This window comes from Cucumis melo, chromosome 3, assembly GCF_025177605.1.
Source record: "Cucumis melo cultivar AY chromosome 3, USDA_Cmelo_AY_1.0, whole genome shotgun sequence".
In the NCBI taxonomy this organism is placed as follows: Eukaryota; Viridiplantae; Streptophyta; class Magnoliopsida; order Cucurbitales; family Cucurbitaceae; genus Cucumis; species Cucumis melo.
In genome coordinates, this window is record NC_066859.1 from 26,582,842 (window position 1) to 26,604,612 (window position 21,771).

A 21,771-nucleotide genomic window follows, 5' to 3' on the forward strand; every position below is an offset into this window, starting at 1 on the left:
AATCATTGATTGGAAGTGATTGTGTCTAAATCATGGGCCCCAAATTGGCTAAATCACTTGTTATCAGAAAAGATGTGGGATGCATGTAGGTTCCCTTCACGATTTCTCTTTAAAAAAGAAATTTAATGTGTGTATTGTTTTCTAATGTTGTGACACAAATAAAGTACTTTTTAGTAGGGCGACTTTATTTTTCTTTTTTCGCATGGTATTTAATTTTCCTTTTTTTAAAGTTCAATCGAATAGTTAATCTATTTGTTTTTAATCCATTATTTTAAAACAATTTTCAAAAAGGATTATCTAAAAATTAAAATGTTCCAGATATTTGTTATCCTCTTTTTTCTTTTATATTTTTTTTAGTTTTTCATTATATTTCATTTCTTATTTTAAAAATTTCTCACTAATATCATATATTTGTGTTTTGTTTACGTTTTTTCATTTTTTTTCCTCTTATTATCGTTTCTTGAATTTTAACACGTTTATTTATTTTTTTCCCTTGATTTCTCACACACTATTCTTCTTTGTTCAATTTAATTATTGTATATATATCCCATCTACAAACTCTTGAATTTTTTAATTCTTCATTTGTCAAGTCAAAATGACAAATATAAGTGTAATGCTAAATTTAATTGTTTATTCATCTCGTTCTTATTTGGATAATCTTTCTACTTCTTTATTTTGTTATTATAATGGTTTCAATTCCTTCCTTTCACAATTTATGTTCGTAAATCTGAAAGTATTTTTTTAGGACATAAGTTTCAAATTATTGCTCCTTAAACTGATATAAATCTTGAAAAATTCTCTTACTTGTATTTTTTTAAAATCCAATATTCTGGTAGCCAACATTTTTTTTTTTACCAATTTTAAGATATTAAAATCTAAAAACATGTTAATGCATACAAAATTAACTGGAACATTTTAAAGAACAAAACTACATTGAAAAAAATACCCAAACTAAAAAAATAAAAAGTCTTTTCAAATTTATAATAAAGAAAAAAAAAAGGATAACTAACATACAAAATAGAAACTTAAACATGTATTGTTTGAAAAGTCCATTAAATTCAAAAGATCTATTAAGTTCAAAATACATTATAGTTACTTTATTATAAAAGTGTTTTTAAGTTACCTTCAAACAAGCCCTTCAATATTCAACAAGCTTACAAATCATCCAAAAAAAAAAAAAAAAAAAGTTTCCAATTCAACAATATTTATAACCATAGAATCTGATTAAGTGTATTATTTTTATAATATAGTTAAATTAATCAATAATATATAGAATACTACTTTTTATTTAGCATGTGAGACGAAAGTTTTAAATTATAACTTTAAAGTGAATAATACACATTTGATATAAGTTAGCTATGATCATCTTAACCATACAAAAAATTTATTAGATTACGATGATGTGTACTTTAAATTTGATAACATTTAGTCTTTGGTGTAGAAGTTAATATTAAAGCTTAAATGAATTTTTTTTACAAATAATCCAACGCTCACATAATCAATATTTTTACAAAATAAAAAGTATACATTGTAAAGTACTATAAAAATATCATTGTTCTTATGAAAAATTTTAAGTTAGATACTAAATGTATTAGGAACTAAATTATTAATCTCAAGAAAGTTTTAAAACCAAATATATTTTTTAGAAAATAAATTCATTTTAAATAATATTGTACTATTTAAAAAAAAGAGAAAAAAATTATATTTTGATTTAAAAAGCATTTAAATGCAGTAAAATAAACAAAAATATTGGCATATAATAAAATTTCAAATTATTATGTCACACATGTACAAGTACTCATAGAAGTTTGCTATACTTTTTACTTCAGCACACAGCTAAAAGGATAAGAATTGATTTTCCACAAAAAGAAAAAAAGAAAAAGAAAATCAATCAATTATTGTGGAAATGGAAAAAAAGAGTAAGAAGATAGACCAAAAGAAATAAAAAAGGAACGACGTCGTATTGGGGAAAACGACATAGTTTGAGAGGTGTGTGTGAATCCATTCATCATCGTCATGTTGGTGATGAGACCGGGATGAATGAAAATTTAGGGCGGGTCGAAGCGGAGCTCTCATCCCCATTTGTTTGTGTGCTCCATTGCCTCTCCGTCCAACACTTCTCTGCTTTTTAAGATCTCTCTGTTTCAATACCTTCAAGGTTAGATCCCCTTCTCCTCACTCTTGGAGGGGGTTTTTCCCCCCATTTCTTCCTCTATTTCTTTTCCTTTTTATCATCTAGGGTTCTATCCATCCTCACTCTCTTTCTTTTCTGCTTCACTCCCCCCCCTGATCTTCCAGATCCAACAAGATTTCAATTCTTTCTGACGGCCCCACGTTACCTTTCAAGGGCCAAACCCCGAACCCCTTTTCTCGTTTTCCTTTTATTTTCCCCATTTATTGTTCTTGGGGGGTTTTCTTTCTTTTGCCATTTTGTTGGTTTTGTTGACATTCGAGGTATGTCGATTTTGCCGAAAGGTGAATCGATTAATATCCGTGAGGTGTGGAACGATAATTTGGAGGAAGAATTTGCTCTTATACGTGATATTGTCGACCAGTTTAACTACATAGCGATGGACACCGAGTTCCCTGGCGTGGTTGTTCGCCCTGTGGGTTCTTTTAAGAATATTAACGAGTATAACTACCGAACCCTCAGAGAGAATGTCGATACCTTAAAGTTGATTCAATTGGGTCTTACGTTTTCTGATGAGAATGGGAATCTCCCAACTTGTGGAACAGATAAGTTTTGTATTTGGCAGTTCAATTTCCGCGAGTTCAATATTTGTGATGATATATATGCAAGTGATTCCATTGAGCTTTTGCGCGAGTGTGGTATTGATTTCCAGAAGACCCATGAGGAGGGAATTGATGTCAATCGTTTTGGTGAGCTTCTCATGTCATCTGGGATTGTGTTAAACGATAATATTTTTTGGGTGACGTTCCACAGCGGGTATGATTTTGGATACTTGTTGAAATTGTTGACTTGCCGAAACTTACCAGAGACCCAGGCCGAATTTTTTGATTTGATCCATATGTACTTCCCAATGGTTTATGATATCAAGCATTTGATGAGGTTTTGCAACAGTTTCCATGGTGGGCTGAACAAGCTTGCAGAGTTATTAGAAGTGGAGAGGATTGGAGTTTGCCATCAAGCAGGATCAGATAGCCTCCTTACTGCCTGTACTTTCAGGAAGTTGAGGGATACCTTTTTCAATGGTTCTATACAGAAATATGCAGGTGTTTTGTACGGTCTCGGTGTTGAAACTGGACAGACTACCAATTGAAGACACTTCTAGTGTTTGTAGCATTGTGAAACTTGGTTAAAGCATTGATGGTTGTATCTGTTTTTCTTTTTCGCTTGTAAATTATGGCAGTTGGCAGTTAGTATTTCAATAAAACCTTAATGGCACTCTTTCAGTTAGTTAACTTGTTTTGTTAGATGCAATGCTATATTTAACGATTCAAAACTGTTATACGTCAAAGATAGATGGATGAATACATTAGTGGTGGCAATATAGAACATATTTCTTGAGATACTGTGTGCTTTATGATTTGATATCTGAAATTAAATTTTCTTCAAGTGGCCTGTTGATGTGATTATTCATCCTTCTTCGCGTTAATGCCACATTCTCTATATACCATACACTGACGATTGTTTGTCAAAGACTGATACCAAAGTCAAGCTTTTCTCGCCTTTTTTTCCTTCTCAGAATTGTAGTTGAAACCTCATAATTGAGGAGAGCGCTCTTCATATTTGATCATTGTATGGTAGGCTGTCTTGTAGTAAAGAGCTTATTTTCTTTCTCTAGCTGTGTGTATCTCAGGTTTTCAAGTTTTGTGGAGAATTAGATTAGATCCCATGGAACTCCCAAACTTTGACCAGATGCCCGTTTTGGAGGCTTTCCCTTATCAATATATTTGCAGCTGCTGGTATTTGAGCAGAGTTTAGATGCAACTGGTTTTTTACCTGGTTCTATTTTACCCATTGGCTAACATTGGTTATATCATCTTTTTTTATCTGATTTGTAAACGAAACTACTTAAGACATTTTTGGCTCATAAAATGAGTTTCAAGATTTTACCCTGTTTGTTTTTCTTCAGGTATCTCAAGTTTCAGTTTTCTCTTATTTAGCTGATGCATGATCTGTCCTTGTCATGAATTTGACGTGGTTAACCCACCCAGATTATCAATCCAAACTTGCTCATCCCCTCCTCTCCTTGTCTGGTGAGCACTCTCTAAACTTTATTTTCAAATTCTCAGTTGATATCTATATTTGATGAGGTTCAATACATTTGCTGCAATTTTAAAGGAGAATCTCTTTGTGAAGGTCGCATGTTTCAGTTGTTGAATCTCGGCAAGTTTATTCAAATTTGTGAGTTCTAACCCTTTGCCCACTTTTAGATGGGAACGAGACTATGGAAGAAAAAGCATTTCAAATAAATACTCCAAGTGGTATAGAACCCGTTTCTGTCCTGGACTGCCTTTCAGTAAACAGCCTGAGACTGAAGCACAGAGTTGGCCTAGGATTGAGAATTTGTTGTGAAATGGAGGAATAGTTTTCACAAGTTTGAGCGTGTGGTGAGAGATTTGGGAAGAGTTCGTTGTTCTTTAGTGGAAAGAGTAGTTGTATTTATGTTTGATTTCTTTCCAAGTGAAGTTCTTTATGCCTGCGTTATGCTAGAGATGAACTAGCTATCCTCTATTCATTAAGGTTTCATTGCCTTTTGACGTTTTTCCCTTTTCATCGATCAATGAAATGTTTCTTTATCTAAAAAATATTCATTAAGGTTTCATCTCCCATTTTTCGACGAACCATGCCTGATATCAAAGCACTATGAGAGTTCAGGACTTGAAAAATAGCAAGATGTGAGGACAGCGACTGGTTTTGTGGCCTTGTACAATCAGTCAAGAAAAAGGAAAGTACTTGGCCTTTCCCCCTCACCCGCTTGAATTGTGGAAGCTTCAGATTATACTCTTTGAATGGCCTTACTTGACAGTATATGTTATGTTCAATAGCTTGAGGTTGTACAAGTGTATTCTCGAGTTCTTAGGAAGCTTCATATTACTCTCTTTAGTTTACCATTTACCTTTCCTAGATTTATCGATAAGGGTTCAGAAATTCTTTCCATACCACAACTTGAGATGACAAGTCAGGGAGGCATGCTTCCAGCTGACCTATTAAGCCATTAAATGAAGTGCACTTTGGACAATTTATGAATCTCGTTTTGTAATAAGCTGCAGGTGAAGTCATGATGAACTCCTGTTGTTTTTCCCTTCTTTTTTTTGTTTCAAGAGTAGTTTTGAGTCATCCTTGTTGTGTGCTGCCTCTTTTGCTTATGGACTTTACTGGAGCGAGCCTACCTAATTGCAATGCTTTTTGCAGGAACCTTATGTTAAATGTTAGGCGAACTCCTCGCACGTCTGCAGGTAAAGTGAGTTGGTTCTTGTATTGGTGACATGACATGTTCGGGGACTACCAAGACAAAGCTTTCTTCTCCAAAGAAGGGATTGACTGTTGGCTTTTGCTTCTCTACGTTCAATGTGTTTCGTTAACAAGGGATTTGGTTTTTGGTGGATTCTTTCTGCCATTTTCTTAGCAAATGTCATATCCCCATTTTAGCATATATTGCTCATTTACATTATGGTTAGTTTTTCATAGATAAGCTCAGAAATGTTGCACTTGGATACGCATACCAATCATATAGCCACACAAAAGTGTCAGGTTAAATTACGTACTTAAGTCGGGATAATGAAGCTGATTTCAGTTGTAAATGCAATAAATTCGTATCTGTTTTTTTCCCCATCTTACAGATCACATAATTTAAAATTTTGTACTTCATTCCGTTACAAATACAAAGTTTTAACCCTTTCAATATTGGCCTCAGGGTTATTATGCTAAACTGAGTTTAGTTTCTTCCTCCCCAGAAGCCCTTGGTTTGATTTCTGTCTCTTGTACTAAAATCAGCTTCTTCATTATTTAAGAGGTTTCCATGTAAATTTTCAGTAATGTGAATGCTTCAGAAACTTTTTTGCTTTTTTCTTTGCTTCTCTCGGCCTTTTCTAATGAAGCTCAATTACTAATAATAAGTGCTTGGTTCCAAATAGAAGACTAATCGGTTTCTAAAATTATGTTTATATTGGGGTCGGGCTCTATTCAATTCTTGTGACATGTTAACATTGACACGAGTGTTGCTTTGAAAGGAAAAGAAAAAAAAAACACCGACGTGGGAGAAGAATCAATAATTTTCACTACATCCTAAAAGATCATAAACCATAAAGAGTAAGTAACAAAAAGTTGTTAATGGAAATACAATGTAAATAATAAATTTCCATTTATTAATTTAAATTTAATAATACTTTTACTAATACTTTTCATCAACATTTTCATTATGAAACTAAATCGTTACATAATCAAAATACATGAAAAAATTGTTATAAAAATATGGAGACGAAAACTTTGTTAACCTCTTTTCTCTCTTTCTCTTTTAATTGAGACTATGTAAGCTTATAATAATTTCCATCTTACTTGAGTAAAATAGTTAAATTACAAAACAAAAGAAGTTTTTAAAATTTACTTTTAGTTTTCAAAATTTGACTCGTTTATTGAAAACATTCGTTAAAAATAGACTAAAAAGAGAAAAAGAAAATAGAGATGAAAATAATGATACAATAGATTTAATTTTTAAAAATAATTGACGAACATCAGATTTTAAGTTATTAGAAACTAAAGTCATGTAGATTACCAAAGTTATAGACTAAAAATGATTTTTAACATAATCATAATTCCAACGTTATCAAAATATATTACTCCCTATCTGATATCCACCTTTTTCATGATAGCTATGTGGATGTAACACCTAATCTTACCCCTTGATTTAAAAACCTCATTGTTTAAAAAATATCCTACCATTAGGCTTTCATAGCTTCTACTCTTCCTACTTCCCTAGATAACATATTTAGTCCAAAAAAAAAAAAAAAACAAAAAAAAAAAAAACAAAAGAAATTGCTTTTTACAATTTGCACTGATGACTCAAAAAATTCTAAATTAATTTAAAACCATATATGTAGAAAGATTTTGATCTACCAGATCAAATACGAAATTTATCATAAATACGAAAAGAAAAAAAACAAAAGGGGACGAAGAAGTGAAACTACAATGTACAACGAAAACTTTTTAATAAATTAAGGTTAAAACCACAAACCGATTTTGAAAGAAGTTGTAAGTAAGATCTAATTACCACAAATTCTTTCATTGTCATCAAAGGGTTGATCACTAAATACTCCTTAATTTATTATTGTTATAATGCACCTGTTAACTCCTAACAATATCCCTAGCTTTAGTTTTAAAAAAGAGATGAGTGGAAATCTGGTAAAGAGATTTGGTTAAACATTGATTAGACAAGTAAATGACACAATTTAGCATCATTATCATGTGTGTTATTTTTTTAATCAACCAATGAGAGCCTAAATCCCAAAAGTATAGTACTAATTAATTCCTACATTTCCCAACAAATAATTCCTCCTCTTCTTTTGCTTCTTTTCTTGCTCTCTCTCTCCTTTGATGAGAAATTCTTCTTTTTGTCTTTTGAGGTTTTGGGTATTTTAATGAACTCAAAAAGAGTACCCCAAAGATGACTTTAACCAATATGCTTTCACATAGTAATAATAATTTAGGTTCATTAACTCTTCCCTTTCGTTTCCCTTTACTCTAATGTCTATTTTTTTTCATCAATAATTATTTTTATGTTATTATATATGTTTAAATTAGATATAATTAATTAGTAGGACAGATGTCAAAGTTTTGAAAGGACTTTCACATAGCTTTGCCAAAACTAATTTTGTTATGTAAGCTAAGATAGTAATTAAGAGTTAAAATTAAATAAAAAGGAGGAAAAAGTAGAAATAAAGGGAATGTGATGATATGTTAGATTTTTGGTGAAGTTAAATTAATTGGAATTAATTATTATAATTAACAGAAAGAGAGGATCCTCATCAACATCTCCTTTTACTTGTCGGCCATTTGTCCCAAATTTAATACTTCCCTTTACATTCTTACTTTTATTTCATTTTACCATATTATATTTTCCTATTATACTCCAAATAATATTAGTATTCCAATAAATACATTTTGTTCCTTGAGTTATCTTAGATTGATAAATTCATTTCAATTACGTAGGCTTTTAAAATAACAATGTATCAAGCGACTATTCAAAGCTTACTACTTTAGTCGATTACCAATATTAAAGTAACCAGTTCAATTAAATTGCGATAGATAATTGTAGTAATACTAACGAGGATAAGAAACAAGAAGATAATTGGGTATGATATAATGTTTTTGCAATATATGTAGAGTAGTACAATAAAGTGAAGAGTCCAAAATAAAGAAGGCTGGGCACAGAACATTCCTTACATAGCTAGGGGGTAACCCTACAAAGGCAAAGGCAAAGAGACTATAGAGAAGGACACTATGAGAAGCTGAGAGCGCCCTTAAAGATGGGATTCGAAAGGCTGTGGTGTTGTTTTGGTGGGCACATCTTGTGCAGGAAAGGGTCCCCTATGCTCCCTAATAAGCAGGACTTGTTAAACACCACTTTTCGTAATTCTATGCATCGTTTGTTTTTATTATTTTTAAATTTTCAATTACAAATTTAGGGATTGTCAAGTGTACACCTATTTTATGTATATCTATATTTCTAAAAAATTGAATTGCAAATATGATTTAGCAAAAAAAATTAAAAAGTACTTGGGTAAGTCTCGAGCTTGTTCATTTTTATGTAATTCACTTGAATGTTCGAATACAATATCAGTCTTTAATGAATACTAGAACTATTAGAAGACCAAATGCACCCACAAAGTATTATTTGTCTAAATTTTTATTTGCAAACTATCTGTCAAACATATCTTTAAAGTATTCATGTCTATATTCTCTTCTAATCATAATTTTTATGATTTGATTGAGGGAGAAAATTAAAATTTAATTCATATGATTTATAATTTGAATTTAATCTATTTGATTTGGTAAAACTGTCGTAAGTAGTTTTTTTTTAAATGTAAAAACTATTTATGATAATTTATTAAATAATATGATATTGAAGTATCATATAAATTAAATTCTAACTTTTTTGGATGATAAAATTTATTTAAAAGGTCATATGAACTACATGTGATCTATAGACCAAAATAGTTACTAATAGTAAAGAAAAAGAAAGAAAGAAAAAAGAGGAGGAATGCTCCGTACTTAGATGAACATCTAACATCTTAACATGAGGTTGGATATTAAAAAAGGGAAAAAAAATATATGGAATAATTATCCATTATGGTATAAATATATTCCTTCTTACTTCCAAGATATGCTACATAGAAACACATACATAGTTGACATTAATTTAATTGGACAAAATAAATATATAAATAATGAATAAATGAATCCAAAAGCTGTGTTCAAATCTAAGTCCAATCTTTTTGCTATTACAAGTAAATTTAAAAGTGGTTTTTGTTTCTGTTTCTGTTTCTGTTTCCTCCCCCTTTGTTTACTTCTACTATTTCCATCCCTTTTTTTTTTCCTCTACCTTTTTATACAATCAATTTTGTTTTTTTTTTAAAGAAAAATCTCTCTCTCATTTCATAATATAATCCTCTCCTCATTCTAAAACTAAAAAATTTGGGGAAAAAAGGTTCAATTTTTTTTTCCATTAATGGAGTCCTCTACCGCTCCAAAAACGGCATCGTATAATCAAGAACAAAACGACGGCGATTTAGAGGATAACCACCACCATCTCCGCCGTGAGATCCCAGCGGAGGAACTGAACCTGATCGAAGGTTTGAAAATGGCTTCATCGGAGCCAAGGGTATTTTCGTGTAATTTTTGTCAAAGAAAATTTTATAGCTCACAAGCACTTGGAGGGCATCAAAATGCTCATAAAAGAGAGAGAACGTTAGCCAAAAGAGGCGGTCAACGGTTTCCGGCATTCGGTGGCTACCACCACTATGCGGCGGTGGCGGCGGCGCCGTCTTTTCTACTCCCCGGTGGTCCCAACAACAACAACAACAACAGATCGCTTGGAATTCAAGTTCACGCGATGGTACATAAACCGTCTCACCACCCGCCGGTTTCTTCCAATTCCCGGTTTGGGGTTCACTACGGCCGGTCTGACGGCGGTTGGTCTAGAACTCCCATCCATCAACAGCCAGGTGTTGGGAAGCTACCCTTGATGAACGCTGGCCATCCGATTAATCATACGACTGGATTTCCGCCTCGTGGCTGTAGCTCCGTCGGTAGGTTCGACTTTGACGTTGTCCGATCAACGGCGGCTGCTGCCGACGACACCCATAAAGTACTCGACTTGTCTCTCAAGCTGTAATTTATACATAAATTTCTCTCCACTTTAGAATTATAAATCTTCAAAGTTTTTTTTTTTTTTAATTAATGTTTTCATCTTATAAAGTTTCGTTTTTGATCTGAATCAAGTCAATATTATAGATAGTGAAGCTGCAATTTGCACAAATCAATGTTGAATTATAGTATTCATCATTTTTTTTTTGCCATTTATTGGCAAAGTTTATGTTTAATTTGTCTTACCTCCACAAAATAATGTTACTTGATTTAAAATTTATCCTTTTTTGCATTTATCCACCTTGAAGAGAATAGATCCCAAGTTGATTTTAGTTAAAAATCATCTTATTGGGCAAGTCTAGTATTATTAAGGCATTTAGTTTTAGTTTCATATTACCCCTTTCTATTTTTTTTTTTTCGAAACAGTACTGTAAATGCAATGTATCATTTTGAAAAAATTATTTCCTAAAATAGAAGATCTCACATTAATTAAGAATCAAATAGCAACAAATTTTAAATTGAATTACTTGTTTAACTAACCATTAAGCCTTTATATTCATGTATGATATGTTCTCAACAGTCAACCGTCATTGTGAACTTGAAAAAAAAGTGTATGATAGTTCTACCACTTTAAATCCCTTTGATCTTTATATTTGAGATTCATTCCGTTTAACTCGATAGTGTATGTCCAATTTTAGGTTAGATATATTTAAAAATCGAAAAATGTTATCCAACGTCCCTAATTTAAAATATGAAAGCTCGTTAAATATTTGTTAGAAAATTTAGTGTAATGTTTGAGACAAAAAAAAAAAAAATTGAATTTTTGTAAGCTAAACTTAGAATTGTGAGGATACAAAGTTTTAAAGTTAAAAAGAAAAAAGGAGAGAAAAAGATAAAAAGAAAAAAACTAAACATTTAGATTAAAAAGCAATGGAGATGTCATGTAAAGAGGAGAAAAGAACCTCGTAAACTCATAAGTGTGATTATTGAGTATGAAAATTATTACCATTTATAAATTCAACAAAAGAAGTAAGAAGGGTAATATATAAAAAGGTAGCGACATAATCTAAATTATTAATATCATATAAACATTGATCTTGGCAGTGGCCAAGGTTAAAAAAAAGTCGTACAAAAAAAAAATATGTTTCTTCTCTCTATCAAACTAAGAAATAAAAAAAAAAGGGTAACTTTAAAGACAAGTTGCTTGGTTTTGAATATTTGATAATGAGGAAAAGCCGAAGAGCATGGGGTTGTCGTTTAGTGAAGTGCGTGCATCATATCCTTTTCCTAAATTGATTTTCAATCTAGGACACTCGCACCATCCACTTTTTCTTTATTATTATTATTCAATCCATCTAAACAAAATTTGGAAAAAGAAAAAAATCCAATTTAGAGTTTTAAGATTACAATCGAAAATTGTTTGACGTATCGATTCTTATTCAGGTATATAGACTTAGTTTCTTTAAATATCAATTTAACATAGTGAACGATATCGATTATGATTATATAGATTTAAATCGATACAACCTTAAAAGAACTTTTTATTTAAAAGTATTAAATTAATACATGAAGTGGAACAATCGAATTTAACCTCAATACCAAAGCTTATAGATATAAATTGATATTTATCGATGTACATATATAAAATGGAGTGAATAACACCTAAGAAAGGAGAGAGCACCGACATGTCGAAGGAGGATATGGATGAGAGAATAAAATATTAGAAATGCATGTGGTTGTGTTTCGATGTGCCGTTTCGTAGAGAGAGTTAGGGTTTGTGTTATTTGAAATGGAAAGTGTGAAGGTACGTCCATGAGAGAGGGGACCTAGAAATTCCTACATGTCGGTTGGTGGAAACCGACAGAAGGGCGAGGGAAAAAAGTGAAGAAAATTACAAGAAGTGGGGAGTTAGCAATTTCCTTTTTAATTAATTGGAGCCCTAGAGGTGAGGGGAAGGGGAAGGGGAAGGGGAAGGGGAAGGGGAAGGGTGGGGGTCTCTCTATTTAAGTATAAAATAGGTTAATTGCACAATTCCCATTTCTATTCAATCAAAAGTAGTTGTCCTTAGCAAATCACGTGGGTATAAAGAGGGTATGAAAAATGCATATAACAATATATCTCAAACACTTGGCTTTTCAAATGAATAGGATGCTTCCTCTAAAGAAAAGTTGTTGATAAGTTCTCGTTTTAGTTTGATTGATACTACGAAACAAGAAAAAACACATCTATTACTAAAAATTAACTTATACTACAAACATTTATATAATGATAACAATTTGACACGGACAAATCATTACTCTTGATATATGCATTGTATTTTTAGTGCAACAATTTAAAGTTGTCATATTTTTAGTAGTCATTACTTTAGAGTCCATTTTTGCTACCGTTATGATGCAACAACCTTTAGTTGAGTTTAATAATTGTAGGAGGTAGAATCATAGCGACGTATAAGAAAATCGTTACAAATATTGGTATATTGCAATTGTTTGTGGCTTAAATTTTTAACGTAATAATTTAACCTTACAAAACTATGATATCAACTTTAGTATGTGATTGTATTAATTTTGAACCGATGTTGTAAACATGCATTATCAACATATAGATTTTTATTTTTAGTTATTGTAGCATATTTTTCAACGGTATTGTGTTGCTACAAAGCTTAAAAAGTTGCTAACTAGTTATAAATATTATATGCTTTTTATCTAAATAGATTGATCTCTTAAAAGGTATATGTCTATCCACAAATTGTATTTGATAATTTTTGTACATGTTTATTTTCTGTGAACATGAAAGACACAAGGTTCATATCATGTGCAAATTACATTAGTAAGTCTAATGGTCAAAGTTTGAATTGGGCAAACGGAGGAGTATAGAGTTTCTTTTATATATAATAAAAGATTCATGTTGTATAAATTTTGAAATCTAAATCTAAATGGAGAAAAGTTAGTAGTGATAAGTGTCATTTCTGATAGGGACATGCACTGCAAAATCTTAAGGCATATCTTCTTCTTCTTCTTTCTTCTTTTATTGTTTGGTATCACATTGGGAATAATATGTGGAAGTTTCATGTCTTTGTATGTTAAAGCTTTTGAAAAGAAACTTTAAAACCCAAACTTCACTTCCATGATTTTGACCCATTCTTCATTGGAAATTTTATAATAATTTAGCCAAACTTCACATATTCTCTACCTATATATATATATATATAGACTCTACATGTCATTTTCTAATTGATCCAATTAGGTGATAACCACCATGTCATTCTTAACTAGTAAATTTTCTTTTAAAGTTGCATGTTTTGAATATTTCTTTACCTTTGAATTTTGATTTGATTGAGTTAAAACAGGTTTGAACGATTCTAGTTTCGAATAGTTCGATGGTATAACTTTTTTACAATTGTTTGTGAATAACATCAAATTTATTATCATCAAAATGTTAATTAATGTAAGCTTAAAAGCCAAAAAAGCAACACGTATACGATGAAAGATTTAACCATCGATTTTTAAAATAATAATCGATACCTTAACTAGGGTTGCTTTATTATTAAAGAATTTTTTTTTCAACTAGAATAACTTTCACCCTTTATTCTTCTGACAAAAATTAAAAAGAGAATTAATTAGTTTCTTTTCAATCTTAAAATATACGTAATCTTTTAGATTTTTATCTAAAATTTTATACAAACTTATTTTTTCTCTACGTCGAATTAATGTTGAAATCTTATTCTTATTTATTGATTCTTTTATAATATATGGAATCGACATATGATATTCTAATCATAGTACTAGGTGAGTTTTTGAAATTTTATTTTTTTTAGTCCTTATTTATTTAAAAAAAAACACGAAATTTGCACTTGAAAAAAAAGAAGAAAGAAAGAAAAAGAGTTGGATATGTGAATATAGTTTCTTCCATATATTTGCCTGAAGTTGAGAATACGTATTACAGAGGAGTTTAGGATAATATCAATTGAGTCTTCTTTGAATAGCATAAACAACTTTTAGAAGTGTTCATCATCCAAATATATATTTCGTCCGTACATGCACATTCCTAAAGCTCATAATACTTTTTTGTTCAAACATTTATAAAGATTCTATCAATCTCTCAATTCACTAGTCAATGTGTGAGACCATGACTATATTCCTCTACCCATACCCATACCCATTTAAATTAAAATTTAAAGTCAATTTAAACATATCTAAATTTATCTAAAAATTAAGAATTAAAATCATTATATATAGATTTAAAAAAAGTTTGCAAAATTGATGATAAAGAGAGATGTAAAGAGTATTTATATGTTTATATATATATATATATATATAAAACAGAAAAAGTAAAATGATTATCCGATGAGATGCAATAAATTCAGAAAAAAATGTAATGAGAATACAATTAATGAACATGAAACCCATTAAATTAGAAAATTTGGAACTTCACCGAAAGCATAAAAATGAAAGCAAATGGACCATCCTTACTTTTCCTACTCACATTAAAGATAAAAGGAATCTCTCCTATTTAATTTGTTTCCGATGTCCATTTCTCGACTAAATTATAATTCAATTTAGGGAGTTTTTTAGGAAAAGAAAAAGTATTTATATTCCCTAGAAAATAAAAAGTAAAAATAATTTATCAAACTTAATGTAATCGAAATCTTTCTATTTTTTAATTAATTTTCTATAAGCTTTCTTCATACTTCAATATCATAGGATCAAACGGGTTGTTCCATAAGATTAGTTTGAAACGTGTATAAGTTAGGTTGAACAATGATAATATATATAAGAAAACTTATATTTTTGATATATGTTAATTGAGTTAATCAATTATGTTTGGTGTTAGTTTGAGAAAATGACCTATAAATAATATTTTTTTGCATGGACCATAGGTCCAATTAAGAATGAAGAATGACTTACAGTATAGGTCCATTTAGAATGAATGGCTTTAATTGTGTTATGATATAAACACTAAGCTTGTTCTATTTTTATACAAATAATTAATGATTTTATATTACAAAGCTAATATCTACTCTTGTGATTATAATTCATTGTGCAAAAATACATCAACCTTAGAACTTTTACATTATCTCTCCATATCAAATTTTAGAGTTTCACATTTTTCTAAAAAAAATAAATTTATGAAAAGATAGTGGAAAGAGAAGAACATAACATGTGCATAATAAAATTAATTAAAATTAGTGTTGTGAGACCATATTTAAAGAAAATTTGTTAGGAGAAACTGAAGTTTTTTTTTTTTTCCTTTTTAAATAATAACCTATATTATTTTGGTTTTTAATTATTAAAATTTTTTGATTCGTTTGATTTTCAATTGAGTTTTATATGTTTGTCCAATTTTAAAAACATTTTTAATTTAAAACCGAAAAAATAAAATAATTTTCTAAAAATTATGATTATTTTTTGTTTTTTTCTTTAAATTAATAATTCCCCTTTTTTTTTAATGAAATTTAAGTGAAACAATATCTATACTTTTTTTTCTTAATCCTTAGTTCAACATTAACAAATTCTTTTATAAACAAAAACCAATGATATCTTAATTTCTCAAAACAATTTAAGAACGATCGTAATATATATACTAAAAATAATATTTTTCTTTTGTTTAAATAGAAAATCACAGCCTTCGTTAAAAAGTAACAAAACAATTTTATTCTATTTTGTTAATTTTCTTACTTTAATATGTAATTTCAAATATACATATTGTTTTATAAACCTAATAATTGAAGTTGTGCTATGTGAGTTAAGAAAAACAAGAAGTTAAGTACACAATTACCAAACATTTTTAAAGGGAGTTAGTTTTAAAATTTATTTATCCTCAAACCAACAATATAATTTGTTTTTTTTTTTTCAAATTAAGAATATGTTAGAAGTAAATATTGAAACCATATTTTTTTCAAACTTAAAACGAATAGATTATTAAAAAAATAATACTAAAAAAAGCAACAATTTACATTATTTATTATGGAAGTAATTTTGTATTAATTAAGAAATGTAAGTGGATAACACAAACTAGGTAGGTTCCACATCCACATGGTCCAGTTATCATCCACTTGGTAACAAATTCCAGCCATACATTTCTAAATAAAAATAAGCTCCCTTCAACATTAATAATTAACTTCATAGTTTATACAAATCTGAATTCTCACTTTATTCTTTTTTATTATTCATTATTAATCCCTTTCGTATACACTATATTCTTTTAATTGTCACAAATAATTATGATCTACTTTCTTCTTTTGAATTATAAATTATATATAAAAAAAAGTATTGCTTTAAAAGAAAAAATTTGTCATCCCAAGTTGTCATTCATTATACATAAATTTTAAATACACCTTTTCTTTTTGATTTGTTATTTATTATAGTACAATTACATTTTTCTTTTTGTTGTCTTCTTTTAAACAACTTTATTTATATATATATATTCCCACTAACCGTTTTTTGTTTTCGCCGCCGTATTCTTCACTTCGAAGAAACTATTAGTTGAAATAAAAGTTGAAAACGAAGTAACAAAAAACCTAAACAATTTGTATATGTTTTAGTTGTTTCTTTCTACTCTTATGGGTTTCTAGATTATTTAATAATAGCTAATTATATTATTTGCTAAGAAAATCAAAATTATATGTTTACGTTGAGACAACTTTTGTCATATTTACATATTTTTCATTTTCTTTTCTTCTTTTTTTTTTGTAAGTATTAAAATTAGCCGATGAAATAATAATAAATAAATGAGTTGGTATAGAGTTTAATAAAAGTATACTTTTTTTAAGGGTGTCTAAGGAATGTTAGTGATTTTTATGATGTATGGAGTTAATAAGCGATGAGAATGAAAAATTTTAAGTTCTACAAATGATTTGGACAAGACAGTTAGTGAAGTCTATTCCCTTACTTTATCTTCTAGCTAAATAACATTTCAATATTTATTAAAACTGAATTTGGATGAAATAAAATAAATTTTCTAGTGGATTGAAAAATATGTTTTTAAAAGGCAAATAATTCTCATAACAATTGTTGTGGTTGAGATTAAACTGAAAGAAATAAGCTAAAAACCAAAAGGACTATAAAAGATGTTAGTTTGAGATTGCTCTGGCATTTGAAACAACTATTGTAATTTGTGCGTTTAGAAAAAACATTTATAAAATAAAGTTTGGCAAATTTTAATTTTAGACAACAAGAAACAAATAATAATGTTTGGTGAATTTTAATTTTGAATAAAATAAACTAATCTTTTTTTGTTATATTTGGGAATGTCAGTATTTTTGTTTTTGTTTTACAAAGATGAATATTTGTATAAAATTAGAAATGAATAATTATGATAAGAAGAAGAGTAATAATGTGTTCCCCCAAAATATATATATATATAATTACAAAGAAGGCATTATTAAAGTAAAGAACAGTGAAACTGAAAAGGAAAAGGCACGCGGATACAGAGAAGAACAACAACAACAACATTCCTCTCCTCAAAAACTCAAATTCATTTCCCTCACTTTCCATTCTCAATTCCATTTTTATTTTTATCTTTTTTCACTTTTCAAATCCCATTCTTCCTTTCCCTTCCCCGATTCCCCATCTCCGCCGCTTCTTTCACTCTTCTACACCAACTGGAAGATATTGCCTAAAATGTTGTGTAGAATCGTCACAGTGTCGAGCAGGAAAAAGATTGGTGCGGTTCCTGTTTACCTTAATGTCTACGATTTAACGCCGATTAATGGGTATGCCTATTGGCTTGGCCTCGGTGTTTACCATTCCGGCGTACAAGGTCAGCAACGATTCTGTCCTTTTTCTTTTCTTTCTTTCTTTCTTTTTTTTTTTTTTTTTTTTTTTATTTGTTTTACTTTTCCGCTTTTTTCTCGCCTTCTGGTCTGTTTGTTTCCTGAGAAAGTGACTCCCAAAGTCGGGAGTTGGATTGTAATCGTTTTGCTGTTAGGAATAGTAAAATCTTTGGTGAATGATTTGTTAATTTTGTAATTTACGAACATTTAAGCAGATCTTAGGTCTTGAGAATCTGTTTTCTTGTATTGATTTACTCTGATTTCTTTAATATAATAAAATTGATTTGAGAAAGGGGAATATGTGAATTAGAGATAAACGGTGATTTAGGTTGAATTTGGTTGCAGTTCATGGAGTTGAGTACGCATTTGGAGCTCATGAGCATGCGAGTACAGGGATATTCGAAGTGGAACCAAAGCATTGTCCAGGATTCACATACAGAAAATCAATTTTAATAGGAAGAACGAATCTAAGTCCTAGGGAGATTCGATCATTCATGGAGAAACTAGCCGAAGAGTATTCTGGAAATACCTATCATCTCATCACCAAAAACTGTAACCATTTTTGTAACGACGTTTGTGTCAGATTGACAGGAAAACCAATCCCTAGATGGGTAAATCGTCTTGCTCGACTCGGTAACTTACTTTCTCTGTTCATGATTTGAATCGTTTGTGTCAGAGAATGCATAAATGTAATTGAATTGGTGTTTATGGAATAGGGTTTCTATGCAACTGTGTTCTACCGGTGGGATTGAATGAAATGAAGGTTGGTGAAGTGAAAGCAGACCAGAACAGAGAGAAGAAGAAGCTGAGAACACAATCAAGTAGATATCCAAGTGGTTTGAATTCTGGAGCTGCAGCAACTCCGACCCCATTATCTTCTTCAAAAGCTTCAAATTCCATGGTTAGAAAAACAAGTAAACAAACACATTCTGCTCCATCTTCTTCTTCTATTTTGCTCTCTTCTTCAACCTCTACTTTCCTGTTGAAGCTGTAGTTTTATGATTAATTTGGATTATTCCCTAATTAAACTTCTAGAATTTCCTAATTTTAATTGTTGAAAAATAGGTGTATGTATATTTTTAATATATATGATGTGTTTCCCTATTATTTTATTGGTTATGGAACGTTGGAGGTGATGTTTTTATCGGTATTTAGATAGTACTTGACAAGGAGAGTTTAGGAAAAGTCATATGATCCATTCCTTATTTAAGATCTCCTGTTCTCAGGTACATATAAATCCAAACTAAGTTGAGCTCGTATTGTCGATGTACATTGTTTAATATTTCTTGTACTTAATTTATTAACAATTGTACGATAAAGTTATTTTCGGTATTCATCTATTGAAGACCATTTATTTTCCTCTACGAATAACATAAATACTTTTTTCATTAAAAAAAATTCTTTATATAACAAATGTGAGAGGGAAACTTTTAGTATTGACATTTAAAGAGCAATAATATATGGGATGGTGTTTAATGTCTTTTAGGAAAAGTAACGAGTTTGAAAATATGATTTAAGAAAATCACCAATTTTTTAAAATAAACAACCAACTAATCACTATAATTATGAATCATAATGTTTTTACCGCTCTCATCTAAGTTTAGTTATATAATAATAGATTGTTGTAATTATTAATTTGTGAGTGAAACTTTACTTATTACGGCAAGACACTATAGAGATTTGAAACTTGCTCTATCTTACACTAAGGTATTTACATTTATTCTAAAGGATGTATAAGTTGAAACCAAAAAAGTTTCCATTATGAATATTTATATCCAAAAGGATAGGTAAAAAACCCCATTCTTAATCCTAAGTTTAGTATTGTATTAATGATAAGAAATTTGATTGAAATATATATTTGATTACCGTACAAATTAACTACTAAAACTTTTTCAACCTCACGAATTTATGTTTGATTTAAACTAAATATAATTATTAGCTTGGATTAAATTGAAACCTAACAAGTATATATAAATTAATATTATAAGTATCTTTTCTTTTTTGAAAAATTATATTAGTATATTATGTATTGAACTAATAAAAAAAACATTAAAAAAAAATAATTACATATAAAGCATGGGTTTGGGAATTATTGTAAACACTACTACACAGTTCCATATGTAATGGACAAAGCCCTCAAAGAAAATATCATTACTCTTTTTTGGGAGACAACAATGATCATTTCTCTGTTTTTCTTTCTACAAACAAAAATTGTGAAAGTACACATACAAATATTTGAATCTTGTGGGAACCTTTGAATCATTTCACTGTTGCTTGTTGAGTTTATCAAGGTATGTTTCAAAAAATGTCCTTGATTATACGTAAGTTTTGATTTTAATATCTATTTGCAAAAGTTATAGATCTACTTTTGTTTATGCAAATTTAACAATATTCGGCCTGCTTGATTTACACTATCAATATGATTATGTAGAAGGCAAACACTTGGAGAACGATCAAAATTATCTATCAGCGTTGTTTTTTCCTTTCTAGGCTTAACCATATGTTGGAAGAGAAAATTAAACATCTAATTTCTTCATCCATAATATATAATTTAATACTAATACAACTAAAATCTACAAAGATAGCACATTAAAGAGTTAATTAAGTTCACAAATATTTATTGTGCATTGGGTTCTATTCTCTACTATACTGAGTGCATTAGTTTTATGAATGCAAGAGTTTTTCCTCTTTCGTGAGTCTATATAAGAGTGAGTTTGTAATCTGTTGAATAGCAAGTTTTGAATGCGATGAGAAAAAAATTTCTCTCGACATTACGACGGAATTCTGTCAATAACTATTCATAAAAAAAAAAAAAAAAAAAACTATTCATATACTTTTTTTCTTTCTTTCAACTAAATTATTACTGTAAAGAATAGGACTGATTTATTATGGTTTAATTGTAAAGAATAAATAGATTTGGTCAAAGAGTCAAACCTCGATAACGTAAGTCTGCCACGTGAATTAACAGCTCCTCTTGTCTTTACATTATTTCCCTGCAAAGCTCTCCCCATTGGGTATGGCTATAACACCGAAGCAACAAAATAATTCCTCACATCAAATCACGGTCAAACACGTGGTCATCTTTTTCATTCTTTGACGGTCCGGATCCGCCATCGCCACTTCACGAGACAGTCATCAGATATATCCATTGCCATACTGCCACGTGTTTTTGACCTCTTTTTTTTTTTTTTTGTATCCAACAAATTCAGACTAAACATTTCTTGATTCACAATTATCAACAAATCATATTCTAATCTAACACCTCATCATAACATGAACAAATCATTGTTTATCGTAATTTCATTGCTGGTTTCTAATGAAATATCCCGTACGTTACAATACAATTACAAAGTCAAAATTTCTCAAAAAAATATCTGATAATTTCAACGGGGAAAAGGAAAATTACAGAAGAAACTGATACAGAAAAAAAAGAAAAAAAAAAAAAAAGCAATCATTTCTGAATATTTGTACAGTACAATCAATCGAATTCCATGGAAAAAAAATGACCAATTTGCTTCTATGTTAGATCAGTGTAGTGAAATTGAAAGGATGAATTTGAATATTCATACAAATTTAGAATGATTCTGATAATGGGCTGTTGTAATTTTTATGGTGTTAGTGTTTTTTGTAAAAAGAAAAATGAATTGAGATTTTACCAATTTTGAAGTTT

General features: G+C 29.7%; 3 protein-coding genes across 3 annotated transcripts; all 3 read left to right on the top strand.

The window, feature by feature from the left end:
• The first annotated feature begins 1,877 nt into the window (after window positions 1–1,877).
• Window positions 1,878–3,418, top strand: LOC103488343 (probable CCR4-associated factor 1 homolog 7). Its single transcript, XM_008447035.3, has one exon. It carries the CDS (start codon window positions 2,457–2,459, stop codon window positions 3,279–3,281), a length of 825 nt encoding a protein of 274 aa, XP_008445257.2. The 5' UTR covers window positions 1,878–2,456; the 3' UTR covers window positions 3,282–3,418.
• Window positions 3,419–9,539: 6,121 nt separating this feature from the next.
• LOC103488342 (zinc finger protein 3-like) lies at window positions 9,540–10,528 on the top strand. Its single transcript, XM_008447034.3, has one exon. The coding sequence runs from the start codon at window positions 9,693–9,695 to the stop codon at window positions 10,356–10,358; it is 666 nt and encodes a 221-aa protein (XP_008445256.1). The 5' UTR covers window positions 9,540–9,692; the 3' UTR covers window positions 10,359–10,528.
• Window positions 10,529–17,704: 7,176 nt separating this feature from the next.
• On the top strand, window positions 17,705–19,208 carry LOC103488341 (deSI-like protein At4g17486). Its single transcript, XM_008447033.3, has 3 exons — window positions 17,705–18,088; window positions 18,447–18,734; window positions 18,818–19,208. The coding sequence occupies exons 1-3, from the start codon at window positions 17,950–17,952 to the stop codon at window positions 19,093–19,095; spliced, it is 705 nt and encodes a 234-aa protein (XP_008445255.1). The 5' UTR covers window positions 17,705–17,949; the 3' UTR covers window positions 19,096–19,208.
• Window positions 19,209–21,771: the final 2,563 nt, after the last annotated feature.